This window comes from Aythya fuligula, chromosome 2 (genome assembly GCF_009819795.1).
Source record: "Aythya fuligula isolate bAytFul2 chromosome 2, bAytFul2.pri, whole genome shotgun sequence".
In the NCBI taxonomy this organism is placed as follows: Eukaryota; Metazoa; Chordata; class Aves; order Anseriformes; family Anatidae; genus Aythya; species Aythya fuligula.
This window is the reverse complement of record NC_045560.1, coordinates 29,966,904-29,991,190: the sequence shown is the minus strand read 5'-3', so window position 1 is coordinate 29,991,190 and position 24,287 is coordinate 29,966,904. Positions and strand designations below refer to the sequence as shown.

Sequence of the window (24,287 nt, the reverse complement as noted above, 5' to 3'; positions counted from 1 at the left end):
TAGCATTCATATCAAAATCATATATTTCTTCTTCTTTAAAAAAAATTAAAAAAATGACAGGTTTGCTTAGGGATATCGCTTTTCTAGCAGCTTGTGTTCATGAGATCCTGACAATTCAGGTTTCTTGTCTATGTTCAGTTTTTATATAAACTTCCAGAAGAGTCTCCTGAAACCACAGCGATGATAAACATCTGTGTGTCAGATATCCAATTTGTCACCAGTTTCTTCCAATATCTGGCAGAGAGCAGGACCTAAATGAATCCAGTTGACTGGAGCTCAGCTAAGATCGATAACAGTGACTTGATAGATCAAATGGATGGAGAACTTGGTGGACTGTGTAGATTGTAATCTGCTCAGTCACTTTTGAAACAGTCCACAGTCTTCAAGTCTTGCTCATCATCATAGCTGTTTTCAGTGGTCAGAAGCAAAAGATTTTTTTATTTTTTTTTTATTTTTAAGCCATTGCCTAGCCTAGCCAAGAGATTGCGTAGGTGAAAACAATTGCAGATCTTGCCTTGATTCTGTGTTTGCAGTCACTCTGTCTTCAGCTATTGCAGTGATCTATATGTGTAGGCTATCAATTCAAAATCACCTGGGAACAGGTTAACTGGAATGACTCAGTTACCACCTTTACTGTCCTTCTGTCCTGCAACCTCTCCTCACCTGGCATCTGCCCAGTGTGGTGTTTTTATTTCATTTTTTTTAGCTACACCAGGCTGTGTGCCACATTCAGCTGTAGCATCAGTAACCTCCAGAGTACGAAGGATACGGTGGTCAGCTGGGTCCAGCACCTGCTTCAGCTAATTCCTCCTCTGCCATCTCAGCCAATTATCCAGCACATGTCATTTTAAAGTATATTGGAATGAAATGGAAGAGCACCCTGTTTAGGCATCCTTTTGTCTGATAGTCCGATACTTATTCAACGGTTTCTTGAAATTCAGAAGCTGCTGTCTTCAAGTGTGTAGTTCAAATCCTAAATGATTGTAGAAATAAGCTATTCAGTAAATAATCACCAGAATGCAGAAGGCGATTATTCCATAGTTAAATACATATTTTTGAAACCTCTCAGAAAATGGGGTATAAATTCTGGCAATCCCACATGAGAAGGTCCTGTAGGAAGTATTTAGTTTCATAGTTCATTGCATCAAATTCTTAAACACCTATACTGAATGTACAGTTTAAATGGTTACTGTTGCAGAATTAGATTGTTTCAGGCCTCAGATGAACCCACATCATAATCGGCTTTATTTATTTATTTATTTTAATGTCTGCTAATAAGAGCACCTAGGGTCATTGCTATCAGATAAGTAACCATCATTTTATCCTCTTGAATGAACCGTTCAATAAATGCTGGTTTATTGAAAACAGATTTTCTTTCTTGCCCTTTTCTTTTTTTTTAATTAAAATATTTACCTGTTGTACTTATAACATAAATAATTTCTTTGAATCATCAGGTGAGTGCTGTTCAGTTACACTGAGTGAGGAAAATTGCAAAAACATGTATTAGGGTCCCTGTCCTTAAGTGTATTTCAGTTTGCATTTTGATAGCAGTTTAGAAATGTTATCGCCTGTTTTGTCACAGACATAATTCACATCTTTCTTCAGGCACTGTAAACAAGAGAAATGGTTTAATGGCTCCATAAAAGGCACTCTGTGCTGATAGCTGAGATTAGACCCTTTAGTAATGGATTTTTGTGTGCTGGGGGAAGGGGAGAGCTTGGCAGAGGTAAATGTACTGGAAAAGAATCTTTGAGAGACTCTGATGTATCTGGAGTGCCTGCTGCATTTCTGCGTGCATCAGGAGATGGATTCAAAGTGTGACAGTATTGGCTTTATCGGTACAGGGACCTGCTTTTCTTGCTTTTGAAATTTTACCGAGTACTAACTTCAGTTAGTCCAGCACCTGGAGCTGTAGTGGTATTCACACAGAAATTTCTCTGGTTTTGTCTTGCTTTTATGAAAATCAAACCCTATCTATTCAAACGTATTCAGGAAAGCTCTGTAAACTTATGTTGCCTATTAACAGTTTTGTCTCAATTAATCAAAAAAAATGAATCAGTTTATTTGCAAAGTTGGGTTTAGACAGTGGTGTGAGGGCATAAAAGTGAAAAGCAATTCAGAAACAGAGCAGAAATGTCCAGTGCATGATTTACAGTGAATTCCATGTTGCATCCTTTTCTCTGCAGGTACACAAAGCTCGCAAACTCATTGAAGATGAAAGTAGTATTACTTAAGAGTCACCGGAGTTCACTAACAAGTGAATTTACTGTTCTTAGTTGATTTAATACCATATAGTAAATGCTACAAATGTTGATAATAAGACGTTTTTGTCTTTTTTGATCTGTGGAGTCAAGATTGCCTGATGTTCACCAACATTGTTGAATTACCAGAAATATTTAATGCCCTAAAAATATGTTTAAATCTGTTCCCCAGAAAATAAAATCAAATTTTATATTGTGCTATGGGTAGGAATCTGAAATTTGTTATAAATTGTTATAAATTTGTTATAAAATAAGTTATAAAATATTTGTTATAAAATAGCTTTTTGCTCAAAGGAGAAATGACTCAATTTCATTTAAAATATTTTTGATTTCTTCATCTTGAATAATCGTTTCTTGAAATAGAATAGAAAAATATGAATAATTGAAGAGAAAAATATGTGAAAACTTGGCATTTACATTTGATGCAGTGCATTTCTGGGGCTTTCTCAAAAGACGAGGTTCAGTTCTGTCCATGATGGTACATTTCCTGTTTGTCAGCCTAGGGAGTACACAAATCAGTCTCCTCTAAGACAAACAGATTTCTTCTTTAATTTCAAAGTTCTTAATAATACTCTTCTTCATTTGGGTCTTAAACTGGGTTTTGTTATGAGCAAAGTGATCATTACATGTTGGCAGACTAATCCCCACTCCAAGGAGCGGAACACTTCAAAACGAGGGGTAGCAGCTCATATTTCTGCATGTTCTGTGCAAGTTCATAACATGGTGACATAGTCATTGATTACTATAAAAACACTTAAAAACACAGAATACTAATGTAAGACTATGGAACACCATATTAGATATAAAATACAAGTCCTCTTATTCTGCAAAGCTACATAGATATATCTATACACAGAGAATATGCATTACAGTAATGCATTATAGCGTAATCAATTTGCTGCAGATGGTAGCAGTCCTTCTGCTTGCCTTATGTCTGCATGTTGGCTTCAGAGAAGCTCCAGGCAGGAGCATTGAGCCTGTTCTGGTGCTAATAATCCTTATTTTCCCCAGTATTTGAGATGAGGTTTTGAAGATGGCCATCTAAATACAGGTTCTAAGATTGTTTGCCTTCAAGTTGGGAAGTAGTTATCTGTAAGTAATCACTTGGGATGAAATCTTGGCCCTTGGTCACTTCTTAATAAGGTCGTTATTAAGGCATAGTGCCTGTTGCCGTAATAGGGTTGAGACTCACTTCTGGGGTTAAGTAAAATGAATTTGCCATCAGGAAGAATGAAGTGGTGAGGAGCTGGTTGCTCAAAATGTATTTTTAATTTGGATGTTGGTAGTTGGGTATGCTGCACTAAAATTAGATTATATAAATAAGCAACCTTGCTCTCATCAAATGAAAAGTGAATGAAAAAGGAATATAAAATCCAGCTTTGCAAAACTATGTGTGTTTAAAAACTCTTTTAATAGGTACACTATGAAATAAGTGTCATACTAAAATGAAGAGCAATGGGTGGAGGTGGCAGTGATGATGTGAGGAACTGTTTTAAATGTTTGAAATTTTTTAGTTGGAATAAGTCTGTCATCTTCAGCCACACTTAAGATGTGGTTTCAAAGGTCAAGTAGCCTTCATGAAAGCCCCCTCCCCCCCAAGCATAGAAAGTATTTTTCTCAGACTATCTTTTTTCCTTTCTTCCTATAGAACATACACTTAAAAGTTACAGATAAAGCTTAGCATGGTGACTGTGTCAGGGGACTGCCGGAGGAAGGTTTTAAATTTTACAGCTACATTATATTTCTGGACATAGTTAAGATAAAGATCTAATATAAAATCACTTTGGACTATAATGCTTTCCCTAAATGAAATGAAGGCGTTAACCTACTTGATTTGATACACTTTACCCTAGCTTATAAAGCTGGGAGGAAGGTGAGGTAAACTTTAATTAAAACTACAGCACAGATGCCTCCTAGCACTGTGCCCTATACCTTGCTAGGACTGTACAGTAAGCAAAATAAAATGTACCTCGCAGCCGAGGCAGCAGGCTGGAGCACGTGTTCAGTGAAAGTAATTTAATTAGTGTTGATCATGACTCCAGATGAGGGTGATTTGATATAAGGAATAATTGTAGTACTTAACAGCCTTTTACATTGCACCAACTCCATGTGGGAAGGTAAAGCAAATTGCACAAAATGAATGTGCTGCTTTCACTTGTGCCTGTGCCAGTGAGCTGGAAAAACTGCCTGTTAGCAGACGTTCAGGCTCTCAGCGCTGTGAGAAATACCCAGCCAGTTCTCCGCACAGGGCTGGGTGTGGGAGTCTCTGTACTCCCGTTATTTAAAAATAAAATAAGGGAAGTATAATTTTTCATAACAGATTAACTCTGAGGAAGTAGCAAAGTTAAAATAAAAATAATAATAATAATAAAAAAAATAATGCCGCGTGTGACCTTGTGCAAGTATGTGATACTGGCTTAGAAAAGTCTTGTTACAGTTGTGGTTTTACTTCCTCCGATCAAGTCGAAGAGTTTTGCCTGCCTCTGTGCCGGAGCCACGGTTCTGAGATGTGGGTTTCCATCATACACATTAAACGCACAGTGTGCATTATTATCTGACCAAGACGTGTGAGATAGTCAGCAGTAAAAGTTCACTAGTGTAAACCCAACCAAGCTACTGGATGTCAGCCTCTTTGCAGTAGAAAGCTGACCATGGGCGCAGTTGCTTTACTACTACAGTTAAAAACCTTGATTCAAGAAGTCCCAATTGTCTTTTGTTTTATTGTAAATTTATACAATTGTATGCAGAAAGATTTATTCTCTTGTTGTGTTGTTCACCACTTTTCATCTCTTGTTTTCTTAAGTTACTGTGCTGTGTTGCTGTGTTCTGTGCCTGTTTTACTCTCTGCTTTTCGTATGTAATCTTTCTAGATAGGTTACTACTGTCCACCAAATAAAATAGCTGAATAGCAGTCTTAGAGACAATTTTTTGCATTCTGTGAAAATACATGGGAAAATAATCAGCGATATCTTGGCAGATGTCTCAGCTGCAGAGATAATAATATGAGCTGTCATGTAAGAGGAAGATGATCAGTTTGTGAAAAAGTTCTCTGAACATTGCCCCAGTTGTGGGAGAACCAGTGGTGAGAATCAGGAATCAAGATCTAGCATAATAAACTGGGGTTTATTCGTTCTAATGCTCACTTCTTAATGTTTCATTAACCTTTCCCTCACAACAACCCTGTCCACGTGGCATGCACATCCCTCTTAATAGAAAGTATATAGCATGTAACAACTTGTTTTTCGGGTCAGGTTGCAACGGAAAGGACAAGATTCTTCTTAACAGTAATAATAATGACCTAATTTTGCATTGAGCTTCTCTAACAGAGACTTTTGCATATATGTGGATTTCTGCAGAGGCGTACTGTTGGTGTCAGGCTGGAGCATGATGTCCAAACTGGTGTTTTGGTGACAACAGCAAAACCCAGTCATGAGAGTTGATCCCCAAAAAACTCTAGGCTGCTCAGAGTTCAAAAATGGATTTGAAATCTCTTTTTTTTAAAAAATAAATAAATAAATAATAATAAAAATTGAAGGGTATGTTTCAAGCTGATTAAACACCTGTTTCTTTAGTCCTTTGTCTCCTAGCCACTAAATTTAGATTTGCCTACATTAGGTGAACTTTGAATTTCTTCTGTTTTAATTTTGGTTAAGGTTACCTTTGAAATAAAGGAAAGTTGGCTGCTTAAACTAATATGCTAGTTAACTTATCTTTACCTTTGACCTTTAGCTTAATCCAGACCAATTTGTGCTTCTCATTAACGATGCATTTCTGTCATACGCCCTATGTTCTTTTGGCTATTAAAAAAGCATGGCCTATTTTTTTTTCTCCATTTGTGTCTGTCACATTTAGTGTTGACTTCGGCGAGGCCCAAATTTTACATTGTGCATTTTTGAGAAAGCGTACCTGAAGGCATTTCTCATGTGTTTTTTCCAGATATTATTTGTATAAACTAAAGAAACATGTAATCACCCAATTTCATAGTTTCACTGCAAATTTTCATGTATTCTGTGGGAGAAAAAGGTGACCGAATATAAACCTGAGGCTGGTATATGAGAAATTTATTTGGAGTAATTTGTGTGGCTTCTTTGAAGTGATCTGCTATTGCATTTATAGCTAAAAGCTACCTCACTAATAATACTTAGAAACATTTGGTGCCTGGAAAGTATTTTGCCCTGACAACATTTACAGTAGTTAAGCCAAATATAAGTTAGCTGTTATTTTCCTGCTAAATGAGATGGGATCCTGGCCATCATTCTATTAAACAATAAAAGTGCTAATAGCCAATGCAAAGGATCTCTGGTGTCTATTTTTCAGTTGACACATGAAGAAAATCCTTGAAATGTTTATTTCCTATATTGTTTTTAGTATTACAATGGTTTAATTAATCATGTGCTTAATTAGCAGTGTCTATTTACTTGAGAAAGCTCATTGTTAATGTTGTACTTGGTTTTCAATTATATTTTTCTTTCTCTTTCCAGTGCTTTTCATGGTCTCCTGTGAAATCAAGAAGGAACCCCATAGCCCATGTTCGGAACTTGGCTCTGCTTGCAGTCAAGAACAACCATTCAAGTTCAGGTTATGGGGAAAAGTGCCTGTACAATGTCAGGTAAAGCAATCAGGAATATGTTTGCTGTGAGAACTGCTGATTTAAATGAGGACTGACTAAAGAGTTATAAAGCCATAATAGAGATCTTATAAAAGTTCCCTCTTCAGCAGATAGCAGCCTGATGAGATAATGCATTTAGCTGATGAACACTGATGGTGTTGTTTACAGTTATATCAAACATATAACTATTTAAAGCAGTGTTTTTCATCAAAATGCATATTCTCTATTCCTCCTTCATGGGAGATAGCCCGAATTTAGAAACTCGGGGTGCAAGTGTGAAATGGAAGGAGTGTCTGGTTTGTATGAGTTGTGTGTGTTAAAGTACTTTCAAAATGCATTATACACATTAGGAAAGAGAGCAAGATCTGTGTAACAAGCAAGAGATTGGCAGGCCTGAGGTATTTGACATGTTTTGCAATTATATATGTGTGCATTCAAGGATGATTACAATTTGAAATAGTATTTCATTAGGATCTGCATCTTTGTTATCTTTTCAAAAGCAAATTGTCTTTTATAAGGGTAAATAGTAAAACTTTAATAATTCTGGGGGCTTGATATGACTGCATTCTTTATTGACGTTGTTTTGGTTTTGCACTTACATGTCACTCCTTCCTTTAGCAGTGAAATGTCTTACTGACATTTCAGTCAATTTTAGAATGTTTAATCTTGCTAGTGAGTTTTTGTTCTCATTAACGTACTACTAAAACTGATAGCACTTAAATAATTTGCATTTAACTTTTTTACCGTGTGAAAGAAAACTAAAAACAGACTGGCACCTTCGACAGTCATAGAGGAATGGTTTTGATTTAAAAATCAAATGTGTACATTACCAGATTTGATGGGTGCTGGGAGATCTGACACAGGAAAGTATGCCAAGTTCATGCTTACTATCTGCCTTTTGTCTGTGTTTTTCCTGTTCAGAAACAAGAATAATCAAAGGTACTAAGGTCCATTCCTGTTCTGGAACTCCTTTATATTTGCAGGACTTAAACTTTATTTTTGAGACAGAGACAGAAAACCTATCAGGAGAGCCTGCTGACATCTTAGTGTGGGTAGCTAAGCCAGCATAGCATTGTTTTTCTGGGTCAGATCCCTTCCCTCTAACTGCATTCATTGTTTTACTGTTTCACTTTGTGGTTTTGTGCAAGCTCTAAAAAAGAGTCTTGACAGGCACTGCCAGCTCTTTGCACTCTAGTCCAGGTGCATATAATACAATACCATGTTTGTGTACTTTGTGTATCTCTTGTTAGAATGTCAGTGTAAGACTGAATCCTTTAAAAATACATTTCTAGGCCCCATGAGAAAAAAATGCTGTTTTGAACCACTTGCCTTTAAAATTTTTTTTTTTCTGTGCTCCTCTTCGTGTAGAGAATTTCTCTGCTCCAAACTGCTTAATAAAGTATCTGTAATAAAAAGCTATATGTGATACTTGCATTTTTTTTTTTTTCCTGAACATACGTGCTACACGTTTTTGCAGAGAAAATAACCTAACCTTCTTTCTCCTTGCTTTTCTAATAGTGCCTATGATCAGAAGCCACAAGTGGGAATGAGGCCCCTCCAACCCACCAACACCATCCAGCACTCCTGTGTCACCGCTGCACCATGCCTCCCCAAACTCAGCTCAGACTCCTAAACCTGACCGGGTTTTTCCCGGCCCATCTCCCTCCATCCCAGTCCATTCAAGACAACAGCTTCCCTATGGATTCACAGGTTAAAACACAGAATGTGTGCAGGACCTATGCAGAAGTTTATTTCAATGGTAGACGTGTGTCTCTCATATAGGGCAGCACTGGCTTCAAGCCAGGTAAGGTCAGAATGTCAGAAATGTATGTTTTATGAAAGACTGGCACCCTGCTTGAGGGGCTTCAGTAGGAGTTGATATTGGCAATGATACGGTTTTAGTGACCTGCTTCTGCTGACTCTGAGGGTGATTCACTTGAGTCTAGTAAGCCCCACGAGATGAAGTCATCAGCAGGCGTTGATCCTGGCTAATCTGTCTCCTGCTAAGAAATTTACCGGTCCAAGAGATAAGTAGCCGTATGTGCTACTGCTTCAGAATATTCAATGAAGGGTGGATCATTTTCCAATCCCTTTAGAAATATAGTATTTCAAACAAACTTACATGCCAACATAAACTGTGTTCAAATAAACATTTAGTCTGAGTAAAAGCCACAAAACTGGAGACTAGAATTAAAGCTTAAACTGTCCTTAAGTCACCCTGTTTTGTTTCGGTATGTTGGAAGTCCCCAGACAACTGACTGTCTTTTTAGCTCAGTTTTGCCAACAAATATGCTTAGTGAATTTCCCTTATTTTTGAGACCAAACACTTGTTTGTGGAATTCTATTAATCCTAACCTTTATTACATGAACCTGTTTTTTGTTTGCTGTGTTGTGTGATTGCTCTGAGCATTTTGAATTTCAGCTATATATAGAGGTGATATATATGTTTAGAGACTTGTCTTAGCACTTACACATTAACAAATTAAGAAGCACCTGAAAAGAAATCACAGTTGTCGGAGTGTGATTTGCATGCATCTGCTCTAATAAGGGCTATTATCTCCAGGGATTTGTGCAGATCAAATCTGGAGGAGGTCGCTACAGTTTATATAGCCATTTTGTGCTCTGCTGAGATAGTATTTAAATATTACCCAAGGTCTGTATGCCCTTTATGGTGGTAAAGAAACACTGAATCAGCCCTGTAAACTGCCATAATGCTGTTTCCCCCATCCTTGACTGTGGTCTAACTACACCAGCCCTCAGTGAAGCCAGGATGCAGTTTTGATTGCAGGAGGGTGGATAACTGTGTTTTTGTATATACACCCAAGTTGTCAGGAGACTGAAATCTCCAAAAGCTAAATGGCTTCTGTGCAGAGATCAATAGTATTTTACAGATGAAAAAAATCTTTGGATTTAGAGCAACTTGTAAAGACAATACTGTAGCTGTATGTCAGCCTTTAATTTGAATATTTATAAAGATTTGCATACACCCTAGTTTATTTTCCTATAACCATAACTCTTGTTCTGTACAAGCTTTATGAGTTCCTTTACATGATTTTTTCCCCATGTCTTTGAAATTCATGTTCTTTATTACATTTTGCACTGATGCTTTCCTTCAGTGATAGAACATAACGTGTTTTTAGTGAAGTCCAATTAGCTGACTCAGGGCAAAATCTCATTTTTCTATTTTTTTAAAGAAAGTATGATTTGTAGTGGAAGATACATATTATTATTTTTTTTTCACCATTTTCCTCTTTACTTTGAATCTTCTCCATTTTTGAAACAAATATGTACTTGATATTTTTGTGCAATTCACATCTTCCTGATTTACAAGATGATAGCTACAACAATGAATGTATTCAGACAATGTCATTTAAACAAATAACCTACCTGTGTAACTTTGTATATAAATCTATAACTCCAAGCATTTTTCTTTGGAACATGCGTTGGTGGTATAGATAGGATCAGTATCTGGAACATACAGCCCATACATCTTCATACAGGGCATGAATATAAGTGGTCCTAACAAGTACCAACAGGAATCAAATCCACTTGTATAAACAAATGGCTTGATTCCATACAAAGCTTCCAGTACAACAAGTATTATTAACTTCCTTTGAGGCTTTGTGAGTGAGCCTGTTTCTTATTTTAACTTCAAGTTGCAATTTTCTGATTCACTCCTTGAAGTTCTTAATGATAATTTCTGCTTCTTTTTTTGGCTAATGAAAAAGGAAAAGAGGGAAATGAATGCAGTGCCAGTCAGCCTAACTGTTTCATAATACATTTTGAGGTTCTAAGTTTATTTTCCTGCAGGTGTAGGTGGAATTGCAAAAACCAATGTTACAGTGCAGTACTCTTTCTATTGCCAAAACAGATTATTTACAGCAGCATTAAAAAAATAATTTTGTCTCCAGTGCTACATTGTAATAGTTTCTATCCCTGTAGCTCCCACAGTATTTGTAATTAAGCTATGACAGTAAATATTTGTCAGACCAAGTTCACAGCAGTATTTTGACAGATGTTAGTAGGGTTAAAATTGTTTCAGAAACACATACTACATATAAGATGATATTCAAGGACTGTGTTGCTTATGCAATCAAAACCCTCCTTCTTCATTTCACCCCATTTTCTCCAAGAGAATGTCTGCTTTTGCTGTCATGAGGGAAAGTCAGTTCTGCTGCAAAGTACAGGAAGCTGAAGAGTGATTAATTCTTGATTTTTAGTGTGACGGTGTGAAACTGGCAGAGAAAGACGCAGGTTTCTCTTTTTTTTAAAAGAAAAAAGAAAAAGAAAAAAGTATGCTTTCATGATGAGTGATAACGGGGGCTAGTAAGCAGTTTGTTGCAAGAACATTGCATTTGCTGTGGATTAGTGCAGACACAATTCCTGGTGGCGATGGTTACTACCACTTGCGGTAATCTATAGGAGATGACAGGAACACTTTGTGCAGTTCATCAGAGCATGGTGGGAAAATAGCATCCTTGTATTCTCTAGGCTTCTGAACCCACAGATGTCCTAATAATTACATTCTAAATTTTTCATTCCTGTTTTATGGAAGAAACAACAAATGTAGGTTCTTGAGCAGTGCTGCATGGAAATTAAGTTGATTTAAAACTGAATTCTCACATGTTATGCTTATTGAAGAGTATTTTGGAGTAGTAAGTGGCGGCTTGGTTTGTGTGGACTACTTCTTTTTGTGTGGAAATAACTATGGGAAGAAGTTAAGGCAGGAGGAAAATACTTAGGCTTTGCTTCTCTTAACAAAAATCTGTATGCTGTCCTTTTTCTGGAGTGCTTATATTCTCTTCTGGAATACAATACCAGTTTTGCAGGTAGACCTCCCACGGCGCTATCCCCGAGAGGACAGAACTGTGGAACTTATACCCTGGCATGATTCCAGGTGTTTCAACAGGACAATACTCTTTGTTCAAAATGGTTGTGTTTGTTGTCATGGTCAGAATGGTTTCCATGTAACAGTAAGAACTGCAAGAGTAAATTAGAGTACAAGCAATACGTCATTCATTCTCATGAAACAACAGAGAGCTCCACATAAGCCTCTTTCATGTTACTGTGGTAGGAAAACGTCAGTCTTTCTGCGGTTTGAAGCTGGTACATTTTTGGTTGGCCTCTTTTGATGAGAGAGGGACACTGAAGGAAAGAACATGGTGGTGGGGGCAGGTACTAGAGCTGGTATTAATAGGTGGGGGTATGTCACTTTGCTTCTTGCTGTTCTGCAACACAGCCATGATCATAATCCTGATGGCAGCATTTGGCATTATCATAAACAAAATGTTTACTATTGAGGAAGCGATAAACCCTCTTGCTAATCATGATCTGTGAAGATCTTTGTGAATGGAATGTAGCTTAAGTCCTTTACATGACCTCTCTAACTTGTGTCCTAGATTTCGCCGCCAGCTCTCTGAACCTTGCAATTCTTTTCCACCTCTGCCTGCAATGCCAAGGGAAGGACGTCCAATATATCAGCGGCAGATGTCTGAGCCAAACATCCCTTTCCCACCTCAAGGTTTTAAGCAGGAGTATCACGATCCAGTGTATGAACACAACGCTATGGTTGGCAGTGCAGCCAGTCAAAATTTCCCCCCTCCTCTGATGATTAAACAGGAACCTAGAGATTTTGCATATGATTCAGGTAGGTGAGACTCTCCTTATTATGCATAGTAAAGTAATAAATGAGTCCAAGCTAGTGCTATTGATGTTTTGATTCTATGAATTGGAACTTGCTCTTCTGGCTTCTAAATCTCCCAAAGTAATTGATGTCCAATATAACTTGAAAAGTAGTGAGATTGCCACATAGTACAAGGTGTCTCGTGCCACTGTTGCCTTGTCTTGCTCTGTGGAGGTTTTCATTTCCAGAACTCTCTGTCCAGACAATACACAGGTTAAAGAAGCTGGAGAAGAAATAATCATGGGTGCAAAATGAGCTTTGCTTAAGAGGGGGCTTGCTCTGCATTATCTCATCTCTGACCTCTAAATTTGTATGCTCCATTTTATGAGCTCTTTCATTTGTCCGCCAGAAGTAGAGGACTCTCCTCTTGCCTGCACTGCTTTAAATCAGGAGTAACTCCGCTGAAGTGGGGTTTATACAGCTATAAAACCAATGAGGGAGAAGAATCAGCCAAATTGTGTCAGCTTCTCAATTTGTGCATACTGCTGTGTTTTGTGGAGGTACATAATCTGTGATGCCAGATTGCTGATGTAGAGAATAAGCTGTTGCTATTAATAATGTTTATTATTATTATTGTGCTCATAGGGCAACCAAAATGAGCGTTATTGCTCTACAAAATAGAGGAGGTGGTGGCAGAGCCCACTCTGAATAGCTTCTGGTCAAAAAGGATAAAAACATGAATCAAAGGAATAACATTTGAAATTTTAGGTTACTTTGCCACAATTTAAAAATAATATTTATATTATATTTGGGGAAAGAGAGAGAGAATTGGGAAGCAAAAAACAGAGTTTAGTGATGAGTACCAAGTAACGAGGAGAGGGAAGCTAAGGTTAAAATTGCATGGAGCAGGCTGGATAGGGTAAATGGGGTAAACAGTATGGTGTTTGACAAAATTCAGTCAAAAACACATCTTTCAATTCCTATGTAAGCGATTTCTGCAGCTCCTCATCAGTCCAGGCCTTCTGTCCTGGTTCGTGTATGCCACACTGTTAAAGAGAAGGGTTTTCAGTGAGTTCTTATGGCACTCCCAGGGGAGGGTGCATTGCTTTCATACACACATACCCTAATTTGGGGCAGCGTCTTTTTGAGCCTTGCCTGACTTCTGGGCACTGCCGTGCCTCCAGTGCTTACCTTCTGTTCAGTCGTGCTAGATGCTTTTGCAGTTTCTTTTGCAAACACTGTGTGGCTGTTGAATTGAGGTCTCCTTTGGAAGTTTAGCCTATGACAAATTGTTTTGCAGTTGATACAGTGAAAAAATTGTTTTTATCATCTTTTCTATAGCTAACTTAACATTGTCTATTTAGTGGAGTTTCTTTGGTATCTTTATAGAAAGTGCTTGTTTTAGAACTGATCCCTATCTTAGACCAGGGGAATTTGGAAAGTAGAGTTTCTCCTTTCTTATTCTTTGCAAGCAAATAACCAATCCTTTGATGAATTTGAGTTAGGGATATACAAGGAGGGGAATAAGGAGGAAATATGAAATATTTATCCAAGCTGAAGTATAAGACAACATGAACATAGGTTCAGATTAAAGGATGAAAGCAAGAACTAAACCTGTTCATTGATTAAGGTTCTGAGATATGTGCTTTGGCAGTCGTGTATCTTTAGTCTTACAGAACAGCATGGGAGAGACTGTCTGCATAGTTAATGTGGCTATGGATAATAAATAGGGACTGCAGCTTCAGGCACTGCCAGTCCCTTGCAACCTTCACAAGCACCGTTATTCATCCTGCTAATTAAAGGGTGAAAAAAGGCCCTTTTGTAAGCATGCTTCATATTTGGCTAGGAAGTGGGATCTCCTTATTGCATGCTATTACTTTAAATCTGGGTTGGCTGCTAGCATTCATCTTTCATTGTAATATTCTTTATGGGAAAAAAAAAAAAAAACAGCAAATTTTATTCTGAAAGGAAGATGTGCAAACTTGTGTCAATTCTAAAATGCTCTTTTTTTATTATTATTATTTTTTATTTTTGTGCCAGCAAGAACAACATTTCGCTTTATAGTAATGACGTCTGAGGAAGATTGTTTCTTTTGTGACAAATAATTAGTTTTTAAAAATGTAATAGCTGTGTAACCAGTGGTCATGAAAAATTAATCTGTTGGTATCAGGAAGTACTTTTATTGGCCTCAGAATCACTGCATTTAAGTTGACACATCTGTACACTCCATAAATTGCAGTCAACAACTGTGGTCTGTTGATATTTTGTCTTGTTACCATCTGTTCTCTAGAAACCATCATTTTCCATCCTTACTAGGAGTACATTAAATAACCCCTTAGGAAACATAATGTATTTGTCACTGAATCATTGATTTCATTTTTCACCTATGGATGTTCAGGGAAGGAGGAATGTTAGAGTGAAAAGTCTTTTTTTGCATGCTATTTTACTGCAGCTCGGATAAGAATATAGAAATATATTTAAAAAGTTCATTGTAATGCACCAAGATGTTCCTTTTGGATGTTTTTGAAAGAGCCCTCATAAAAGTTCATTGCTTTTGTGCACTATACTTTTATATTTTGTGGGAAGCTGGTGAATGAAAAGCATTATTATGGAATGATTATAACTCTATTAAAACATGACATTAATTATGACATGGGAAATGGCAGATCAATTAGTTGTAATTGTAATTGCAGGTATGCAATTTCTACTGCAGAATGTTTGAGATAATGGAAAAAGAAAAATGTCAACAAAGTAGAAGCTCTTCCTTATCCATCTACACTTCTAGAAGTCACAATGCATCATACGTGTCCAATCAGACTTTTTCTGCCACAATTTTTTTTTGGGCTGCTAGTCACAGATATATTTAGTACCTAATGGTATATCCAGCAACATATAGAACTTGGAGATTTTACATGGTTGATGAATATGCCCTAGAAGCCTTCCCAAGATATTTGTTTACAAGGGTTAATAATGGAAATTCTTGAACAGTTAGTACTTCTACAATTCAGTCCATGTGTTTGGTTATTTTAATGAAAAGGTCAACTTGAGGAGCTTTGAGCTTCCTCTGTTCTAGGCTTTATTTTGAGGTAGGACCCTTTTAGGCTTGATGCTTCCTACTTCACTTAGTCTATTTGCAAATATACCAAGTAATGACTTCAGCTATGCATGTAGATTAATAATAAAAATAATTTTGCAATGACATCTTCAGTTTCAGTTTAAATCTCACATTTTGTTTTGCCTGATTAAAACAGTTATTTTGTTTGGGAAGTTCTTTTGTGCCTATTTCTTTAACTGAGAACTTTTAGATCTGTCACAAGGTAGTGTTAGTCAGAGATTAGTAGACAAATTGCTGCTTGTATATACTTATTACTGATTGCCAGGAATTCATCTGTTGAAATCTAGACAAAATCAGTCTCTCCAGAGCAGATTAGAGGCATTGACAGGGCTGTTCTTGCATTTCAGTGTAGTCTCATGAGTAATACATTTGAATGGACCTTAGAAAATTTGGATTCTATCCCTGTCACTTCCAAAATTTTCTTCTGAGTTACTAGTCACATCACTTGTGGAATAAACTTTTGAGACAGAATTATTAGCCCTTATGTCTTCCTTGCTGGGTTGCTCATCCTTCTAATTTCTGAGGCCTCACAACCTTTTGGCAGCACCCAAGAAAGGGTAAGAGATATGGTTGTAGGCAGAGACACATTTGATAGAAACCTGCTTATTTGGGGTACCCAATTAGCACTGGAAAATTCTTAAAGAACACTATGTATTAGACAAGTTCAAAATTTAGCTCCTAGGGACTTCCTTTGTATTTAGTAGTGAGAAAGTATAGAAACATCAGATTAGTATCCCAGTCCAAGGACCACAAATATAAGAAATACATAATGTGAAAAAAATTTGGCCAAGATGACTTGACTACTTTGGCAAACTTAATTGGAGCTGGAACAGCCTTTGTTGAGTCCTAAAATTTGCCATTCCAATATCTTGAGGTTGTCTTTTCCTTTCTTGAAATGTTATGCCTCATTAATGGCACAACTTCCAATGTCTCTAACAACTGAAGCAGGAGCTCCACCTGCAAAGCTGTTCACTGCACCACTCTCCTTCCCCAAAACAGTTTTGACTTGTGCACTCAAGAGGCAAGAGTCGTCCTGAGACAAAAGGCTATATCATAATTCATTAGCAACAAAGCAGTTGTATAAATGTTGCCCAGGAAGATGTAATTATGACACTTGCTAACCACCAACATTTCCACCTTTAGGTATAAGATGTGTTAGCATTCTACTATCCATGCATAAAGGTGTATTTACCTAATGACTGGAACAGAATAAAAAGCAAGAGTCCTTTCAAATACCTGATACAGTGCTCTTTGAAAGCAAATCAATGCAAATTAACATTGAAAAAGCTTCCTAGTAGCACATTCTTCCCTTTGAGATCAGCTGACATCTCTTGAAATTTTGGGAGTTGCAAGAACAACATTAGAGAATGTGTTGAATTAAAATTTCAAGGGAAAAAATAGACTTTAAATGGTTTCTTGGAAGTATATTTATTTGCAGTTTTCCTTTCCTTTCCTTTCCTTTCCTTTCCTTTACGCTCCTTTCCTTTCCTTTCCTTTCCTTTATGCTCCTTTCTTTTTTTTTCCTTTCCGTTCCTTTCCTTTACCTTCCTTTCCTTTACGCTCCTTTCCTTTCCTTTCCTTTACGCTCCTTTCCTTTCCTTTCCTTTCCTTTCCTCTTTCCTCTTTCCTCTTTCCTCTTTCCTCTTTCCTCTTTCCTCTTTCCTCTTTCCTCTTTCCTCTTTCCTCTTTCCTCTTTCCTTCTCTCTCTCTCTCCCTTTCTCCTTTTCTTCCCTCCTTCCCTCTTACTTTAAGAACAGTAGTTGGATATTTTATTGTACCTCTTGCAGGTACAGGTTAGACATTTGGAGATGCTAGTATGAAGGAAGAAAGGAAATCTTAGCTGGCAGTCAGAGTCAATGCAGGTTGGCTTTTTCCAGAATATCTTCTAGTGCCTTGACTAATGCAGTATTTAAAATGACAACTCATGGTACTTCTACTGTCTTTAATTATATTGGCTAATTTTTCCACATTGCTTTGAAAATGTAAAGCACCGTGTTGAGTGCTAAGTATTATTACTACAGTTATTCCCTTGGGAGATTATTTCACAGACTTCATAGTTAAGAAATATTTCTTGATAGTAAGCCTAAATTTTCCCTTTGATCAGTCTCATTCCACTGCTCATAGCTACACCTCTTTGGCTCATCCTAAACAATTCCTTGGTATTAACATACCACCTCTAAATCTCTGTAGACAGTCTGCATGTATACTTAAAGTATGTCTGTGTGAATTGTTGTTGAGATCCTGCTTCATAAATCCTCTAGCTGCTTAATCTTTTCCTCAAATTCTCTCTAGGTTTTTCCTTTTCTTTTCTTATTTTTTCTTCCTCCCGCCCCCCCCCCCCTTTTTTTTTTTTTTTAATTTAAGTCAGGCTGCAAATATTTGCAGTATTTTCAGCATAATTTTTTAAAATGTGAAAATGTGAAACAGAACTAACCTCATCCTTTTACAGGATGTGGTCCTTCAGTACGTGCATCCCAAAATTGCATCTGCTTATGGCCTTAAAGAAATTCTTTTACACGGTGCAATTGTTCTGAATGAAAATCTGGCTGGGATAAAGGCAGGAGGGGATAAGGGCCAAGGGCTTGCTCTTTAGTTCAAGGTTTGCAAAGTCTCCCCTCCTCATTCTTGGTTTTGCAGTTTTCCTGAGTCTCGCTTCTGTGGTTTAAAATATTTCACTGTCTTGTTTCAGGAGCTTGTCTTTAGTGTGTTGTTTCAGTGAATGAACATGGGTTTCGTTCAGTTGTTAAGCTGTGCTGCACTTTGTACTTGCTCTTAAAACACATAAACACAAATCTACTGTTGGATGGTACAACAGTAGAAAATAATGGCATCTGAGGATGGGAATTTGAAAAACCTGGACTTAGGAAGATTGCAGTGGCAGGCAGAATTTGAACTTTTCTCTTGCTTTCTATCTAGCCGATTCCTTCTACTCACTAATCTGTCTACAATAAATTTGTATTAGAATAGAATTAATTTTGTAATTTATCCTCATGAACAAAGGGAAATCTGAACACCGAGTTAATATAAGCATATAGGCAGGAGGCCATACATCTATTTTTCATTTCAAAGCAGACAATATGATCTGAAAAATTGTCCTGCAGTCCCTGTTTTTTTTAAAGAAACGGATAAATATTCTCTAAATCTACAGTTACAGTAAGTGGCACTGGCTAATGATTTGATTTGAGGATTGAGAGCACAGTCTGGATTTACTCTTTGTGCATTAACGCAGGTCAAATGGACACAGGCTGCATTTTAAATCAGTAATGGAAGGCTGAAGCCTGCCTTAAACCAATCACATCAGCCTTACCCAAGACCGATTGATCCCGAGAGACCGAGCCCTGTGAGCACAGCTTTTATATGAATGGACTTTGTGCAGCCTGAAGTTTCATTCATAAAATGGATGCTGAAGGGGAAAAAAAAAAAAAAAAAAAGAAACACACCAAACCCTGGAATGTCCATTTATACGAAGCTGAAGGGTGTAGTGTTCCCTCAGCTGCTGCTTTTTCCAGTTGCCTTAAAGTAATGATTAATGCTCCTTGGCCCTGCCTGCCTGTAACCTGACTCCATTTATGGCCTTGGTGTGTTTCTAATGTATAGTGAATGAGAAGGCTACATTCTCAAATCAGAAACATAAACAGGAACTGGTTGGTCTGAATTCCATTCAAATATGTCACTTCAGCCGTGCAGTGTTTGTCCAACTTCAATTTTACAGGCATGGGATGGGGCGGGGGAGAAAAAGCAACACAGACAGTTTTTTGCTGTAAGATTACCAACAAAAGGAGAAAGGGAGAGTGAAAATACTGCTGTGTTTTGTTGAATTCGAAAGGAAGCAATGTTTAAAATACATTTTACAGTTACTGAGGTTAATAAAGCAAATGCATGATTTTAAAGTATGCTCAAAAGATCAGTTCCATGTGGAATTTCAATTCGGAGCTGAATGTATGAGCCTTTGTTTTCCTGTTCTGCTGTATAAAAAGTTACACATCGCCTAGACAGGCTGTTGACATCTGGTCTCAGAAAATGCATTAGATGTTGTCATAGAACTAAAAACCAAAGTTGCGGAAAGGAAGCTGTTGCTTAGGTTTTCTTTCTGTGTGTGTGTGATAATCGCACTTAGACACGAGCTATTGAGGCCTAGATTTTTGTCAAGTAAAAAGCAAGAAATCGAGCTTAAGAAATCAAAATTAGTTATCTTTTAGAACGGAGGGTGTGTGTGTATTTATGAGTGCACATACTTGTAGATGTTATTGTTTGTTTAATTGCTGGTGTGAAGGTTAGTAGCAGGCAGAATGAAGAATGAAATCTTCCATTCTGAATGTTTTTGAACTGCATAATGATTTGGGAAAAGCAAGATTAATTTTTAGATGGATTTTTAGAGGAGACAGTGACTGCTTTTACCTCTGTAACTTCAGTGCATCTACATATTTCATACTGACCCTGCTAATACAACATTAGTGCTGACTTTTGTTTTGCCAGGATTTTAGCAGTTTGTAGCACTCTGTTGAACCATGTAGTTTCTCAGGGGACGGTGCTTTCAAAGGCAGTTGGACTAAAACCTGATCCACCAGCATTTGAGCTGTGAACATGCACAAGCAATTCCTGTTTAGGAAAACTGTCATTAGCTCTTGTATTTCTACCTGAATCTCTTTTTATGCAGAGATATAGGAGTTTTAATTTCATTGTGTTCTGCAGGCTTACAAAACCATAGGTTCTGTATCAGATAAAATCATTAGGTTTGTTTCCCTGCGTAACACAGATCATGCATTTTCCTTAGTGATGCCTGGTTCCACTTGTTGTGATCTAGTGTGAAGAACTGCCTTTCCTACCTGAAAAATCCTGTCTGTTTTCCCATGATTTTAGCATTGCTCTTGATCTATGAGCTGGTCAGAGCTTCTCAGTGGCAGTAAATACTGCTTTCCACCATGAGGCTAAAAGTGTTTCAGTGGTGGATTAAGCGCTCCTTTGTAAACAGTTTGTCAGCGCTCTTGGAAATACATGAACAGAAAAGTTCTTTGCAGTCATATTGAGACATTACCAAGTTTGAGGCTGAAAGTACAATGCCTTTTAACTTGCTCATTTTATTTTAAAAAGGCTACTTTTGTCAGGCTACCTTTGTCTCTGCATGCGGTAAAAACCTCTCCCACTGCCCCGGCCATCTCTGTGCATACCAGAACTTGCACTGCAGAAGATGGGAGGAGGCAGTGTGGGCAGGACTGGCACAGCAGCAGGGTTGGGCTGTCACATACTGGTATCTGCCTGGCAGCTGAGTGTCCCAGCCCCTGAAGGGCTTGTGTGTGCCCCCCTGCACCCAGTGGCACCAGTGAAAGGGTCTGCACGTGCTGGATTTCTTGCCTCTGGGAAGAGAGGTGGCACAGCACGCTTAAGTGTATGTAGAAACACCAATTCTGAGTCACTGAAATAGGAGCAAAAGACTCCGTAATTCTTTTTCAGACCAAGAAAGGATAACTGAGAAGGCTTCAGTTTCCAACTGTGGCTCAGTTTCCAACTGAGAAGGATATGGTGTAAGTTAAATTACAGGGTTGGCGTTATCCACAGCCAGTGGAATCCCTGAAAACTTTTGGGGAATTTTTCCTCTTGTTAATATCACTGAGTTGGTAATAAAGTGTAAATCAGAGAACTGGGTGAGCAATAGTAACACGGTTCCAGTTTTAGTGCCGTCACATATTTGATGCCTGTCAGGAAGGAGACAAGTTTCACATGTGGGTTGAGGTGTTTGATGAATGTGAGCAACTCGTTCACAGGCTCAGCATGTAAGGTAGCCACTGGTCAGGACACCATGCTGCTCACCAAAGCTGCCATGCTGTCTTTTCACCCACCCAGATTAAGCCTGCATGCACCTGCTGAGCCTTGGCCTCTGCCTCTCTGCACATGCACATGTGTAGTGCATGTACACCTGTCACACTTTGCACTCTTACATCCATGTGGGTCCTGCCCTGGGCCTCCACATCTTAAGATGCTGATGATAAAGTGAACTGAAAAGTAATTCAGAGTCAGAGCATAACGTGACAGTTTGTGAGACAGAGTGAGGAACGCTGCATAGTGTCAGAGTCACAGGAGCAGCCAAAGAAGAAATCCTGATGAGGGTTCCCAATATCTGCTGCATTCAAGAGGAGAAAGTCACTTCATTCGGTTTCTTGAAGAAGCTTACTTTTCCCTGTGTCTTCCCCAGCAAGAGAGACGTGGTGGAAATTGTTTTTGTGCAGGCTGTGATTGTGGGTCTGAAACCTGGTCCTTACCTCTGCATAAAAAATGGGAAAGGATTTAATGATTCCCTACCCACCTTGAGTTAGACAGGGCTGAGACAGCCTAACCCTTTAAATTCCACTATATTAATTAATACAAAATGCTTCCTTACTAAGAGACTACTCAAGTGCTTTATTTGATAATGAAACCTAGAACCTGTGCTTGCTGAATTTGGCAGCAGGTTTTTCTGGGGAAGTCTATTTGGCCTTTTTCTGCTTTGATATATTTTAAAACACAGCAGAGCATATTTCTAGTGGATTCTCTGTAACATTCGTAGATAAGAAGGTATTTATTATATAGATTACATGTAATTTTAAAGTAACACCTATTGTGGAAAAATAGTTCCAGAGCTACATGATATAAGACCACATTCACTGTTTTAAGATGACTGCTATGTTGCTGTTAGCAAGAGGAGCAATGAAGGATGATGTCTAGGTATTCCGAATTAACAATAAAAATATTTTTTTTTGTCTCCATATTTTTAGTTGCTTTTTTAAAAAAAACAAACAAACAAACAAACAAACAAACAAAAAATGGACTCTGCTGTTCTTGAGATGATGTAACTTCACAATGTGAACTACTTCATTAAGAATCTGAAATAAGCTTATCGTGAGTCCTAAAGCCAGGCGCGTTTTTCTTCAAAGACTAAAAATTACTAAAAGGTGGTAGAATCAGTCACCTCAAATACTTGGACCCTGCCCTGGTGGTATTTTATGCCTAATTCTGTCTTATTTGTTGTCTTAAAACAATACTTTAAGGAGAAGAAAACATATAATTGCTCTGTAATTTCTGCACTAAAATGTTTTCTTTTGAAGTAGCTCCGCTTAGCTAGTAAAAATACTTCTGGGTCTTAGTCAAGCATTTAGTACAATTTAAAACTGCAATGCTAAATTTCATTGGTTGGACTTTTTATTAGATAAGGTAGAAATGAAAGCAGCAGGCAATTTAATTAGCAGTAATTTTTCTGGGCAAGTCATTACTTTGATGAACTTCAGAGCAATGTTTATGGCTCCTAATTAACCATGTTAGTCATTTGATTGAATAATCACTTTGGAAATGTTTCTACAATTTGATTAGAGTCTGACCCACTCTGATAGTCATAAATTAACTGATAGCACTTTAGGATAACAAGACTCTAGTTACTTTACGAGAAATAAACTCTTGTCTGCTGTATTTTTCAGCCCTCTGTGGACTGTTTAAGCACAAACTAACCAAAAGATTAAGTAATGTTGGTACAAACAATGCTTGTCTTAAAAAGACTCCAGATGTTAATTATAATTGATTTTAGGAGCATACGAGATGAAACCCCAAATTGGCTAAAAACACAGCTTCTTGGATTCATACATAATTCTTTATTCTGTATACTCTGCTGTATCATTTTGCAAGAGTGGAGTTCATGAGTCAAAAAGGGTTTTGCTGCCAATACTAGTGAATTTTTACCTAAAATAGAAAATAGCATCTGTTTCAGTTCTGCAACTTTTTTTTTTTTTTTTTAACGTAGATTTTTCCATTCTCCTTAAAATTCAATCTACTTGGTAAGATGAGTGATTCTTTGCAGGTGAACCACTACTTGTAGCCTTGACTTCTACTCTACAGAGCTATACTTGACTTGTGTGATCACTGAGTCACCGAGTCCTGTGTCTGCTCAGAATAGTTGTCTGAGACATTAGAGATCCTCAAGGCCTGAGCAGGCAGGCACTGAGCATGTAATCAAGAGAGGAGGTAATAAAGAGTTTGGCATAGATGTGCAGGAGAGATTGCGGACTGATAGAGGAAACTTATTCCTGTTCTGTGTTTCACTTGTTTTGTGAAGTCGGTGTCAAACCTCATTTTCTTAGCCAGCCAAATCTTTGATACTCATCAGTAGTCAGTGAACAACAAAATTTGGAATCACATTCTGAAAGAGTAGGTAGGCAGCATTGGAAAAATAATGGCTGCTCTTTTCACTTCTGTTTGCATCTCTTAAAGAGTTACAACTTACTGGTGTCAGATTGTAGTTTGGGGTAGGAGTTTATCCCAAGATTGAATAGATGGTGTTAAGCAAGACTTTCAATATTCAAGAAGCGGTTTAAACATAGTCTAGAAGGGCAAATGTATATGGTGTTTGCAATTCCCTGTGCACAACATGTCACTATTGGAGACAGTGTAAGACAGGAGGAAAAACAAACAAACAAACAAACAAAAACATTTAAAGAATACCATTTTAATTAGTTCTGGTTTGTTTGTTTGTTTGCTTGTTTCCTCATTCTTCTTGCATATTTGAGTAGACATGAAGAACTGCAAATAGATTTGTGTATTATTTAAAATGTGCACAATATTTATTTATTTTTTACTTTTAAGGGGTTTCTTTTTTGGTTAAGGGTACACAAGCAGAGGGTGAATTGGTGCAGCTGAATTCCTAGTTTAAATGCTTAG

At 37.6% G+C, this 24,287-nt stretch overlaps 1 protein-coding gene across 1 annotated transcript in view; it reads left to right on the top strand.

The window, feature by feature from the left end:
• ETV1 (ETS variant transcription factor 1) overlaps positions 1-24,287 on the top strand; it is a 66,709-nt gene that overhangs the window by 27,457 nt on the left and 14,965 nt on the right. Inside the window, 6 exon segments of the mRNA XM_032182098.1 lie at positions 6,743-6,837; positions 6,839-6,870; positions 8,389-8,422; positions 8,424-8,516; positions 8,518-8,575; positions 12,266-12,517. Of these exon segments, the coding sequence (XP_032037989.1) occupies positions 6,743-6,837; positions 6,839-6,870; positions 8,389-8,422; positions 8,424-8,516; positions 8,518-8,575; positions 12,266-12,517 (564 nt within the window).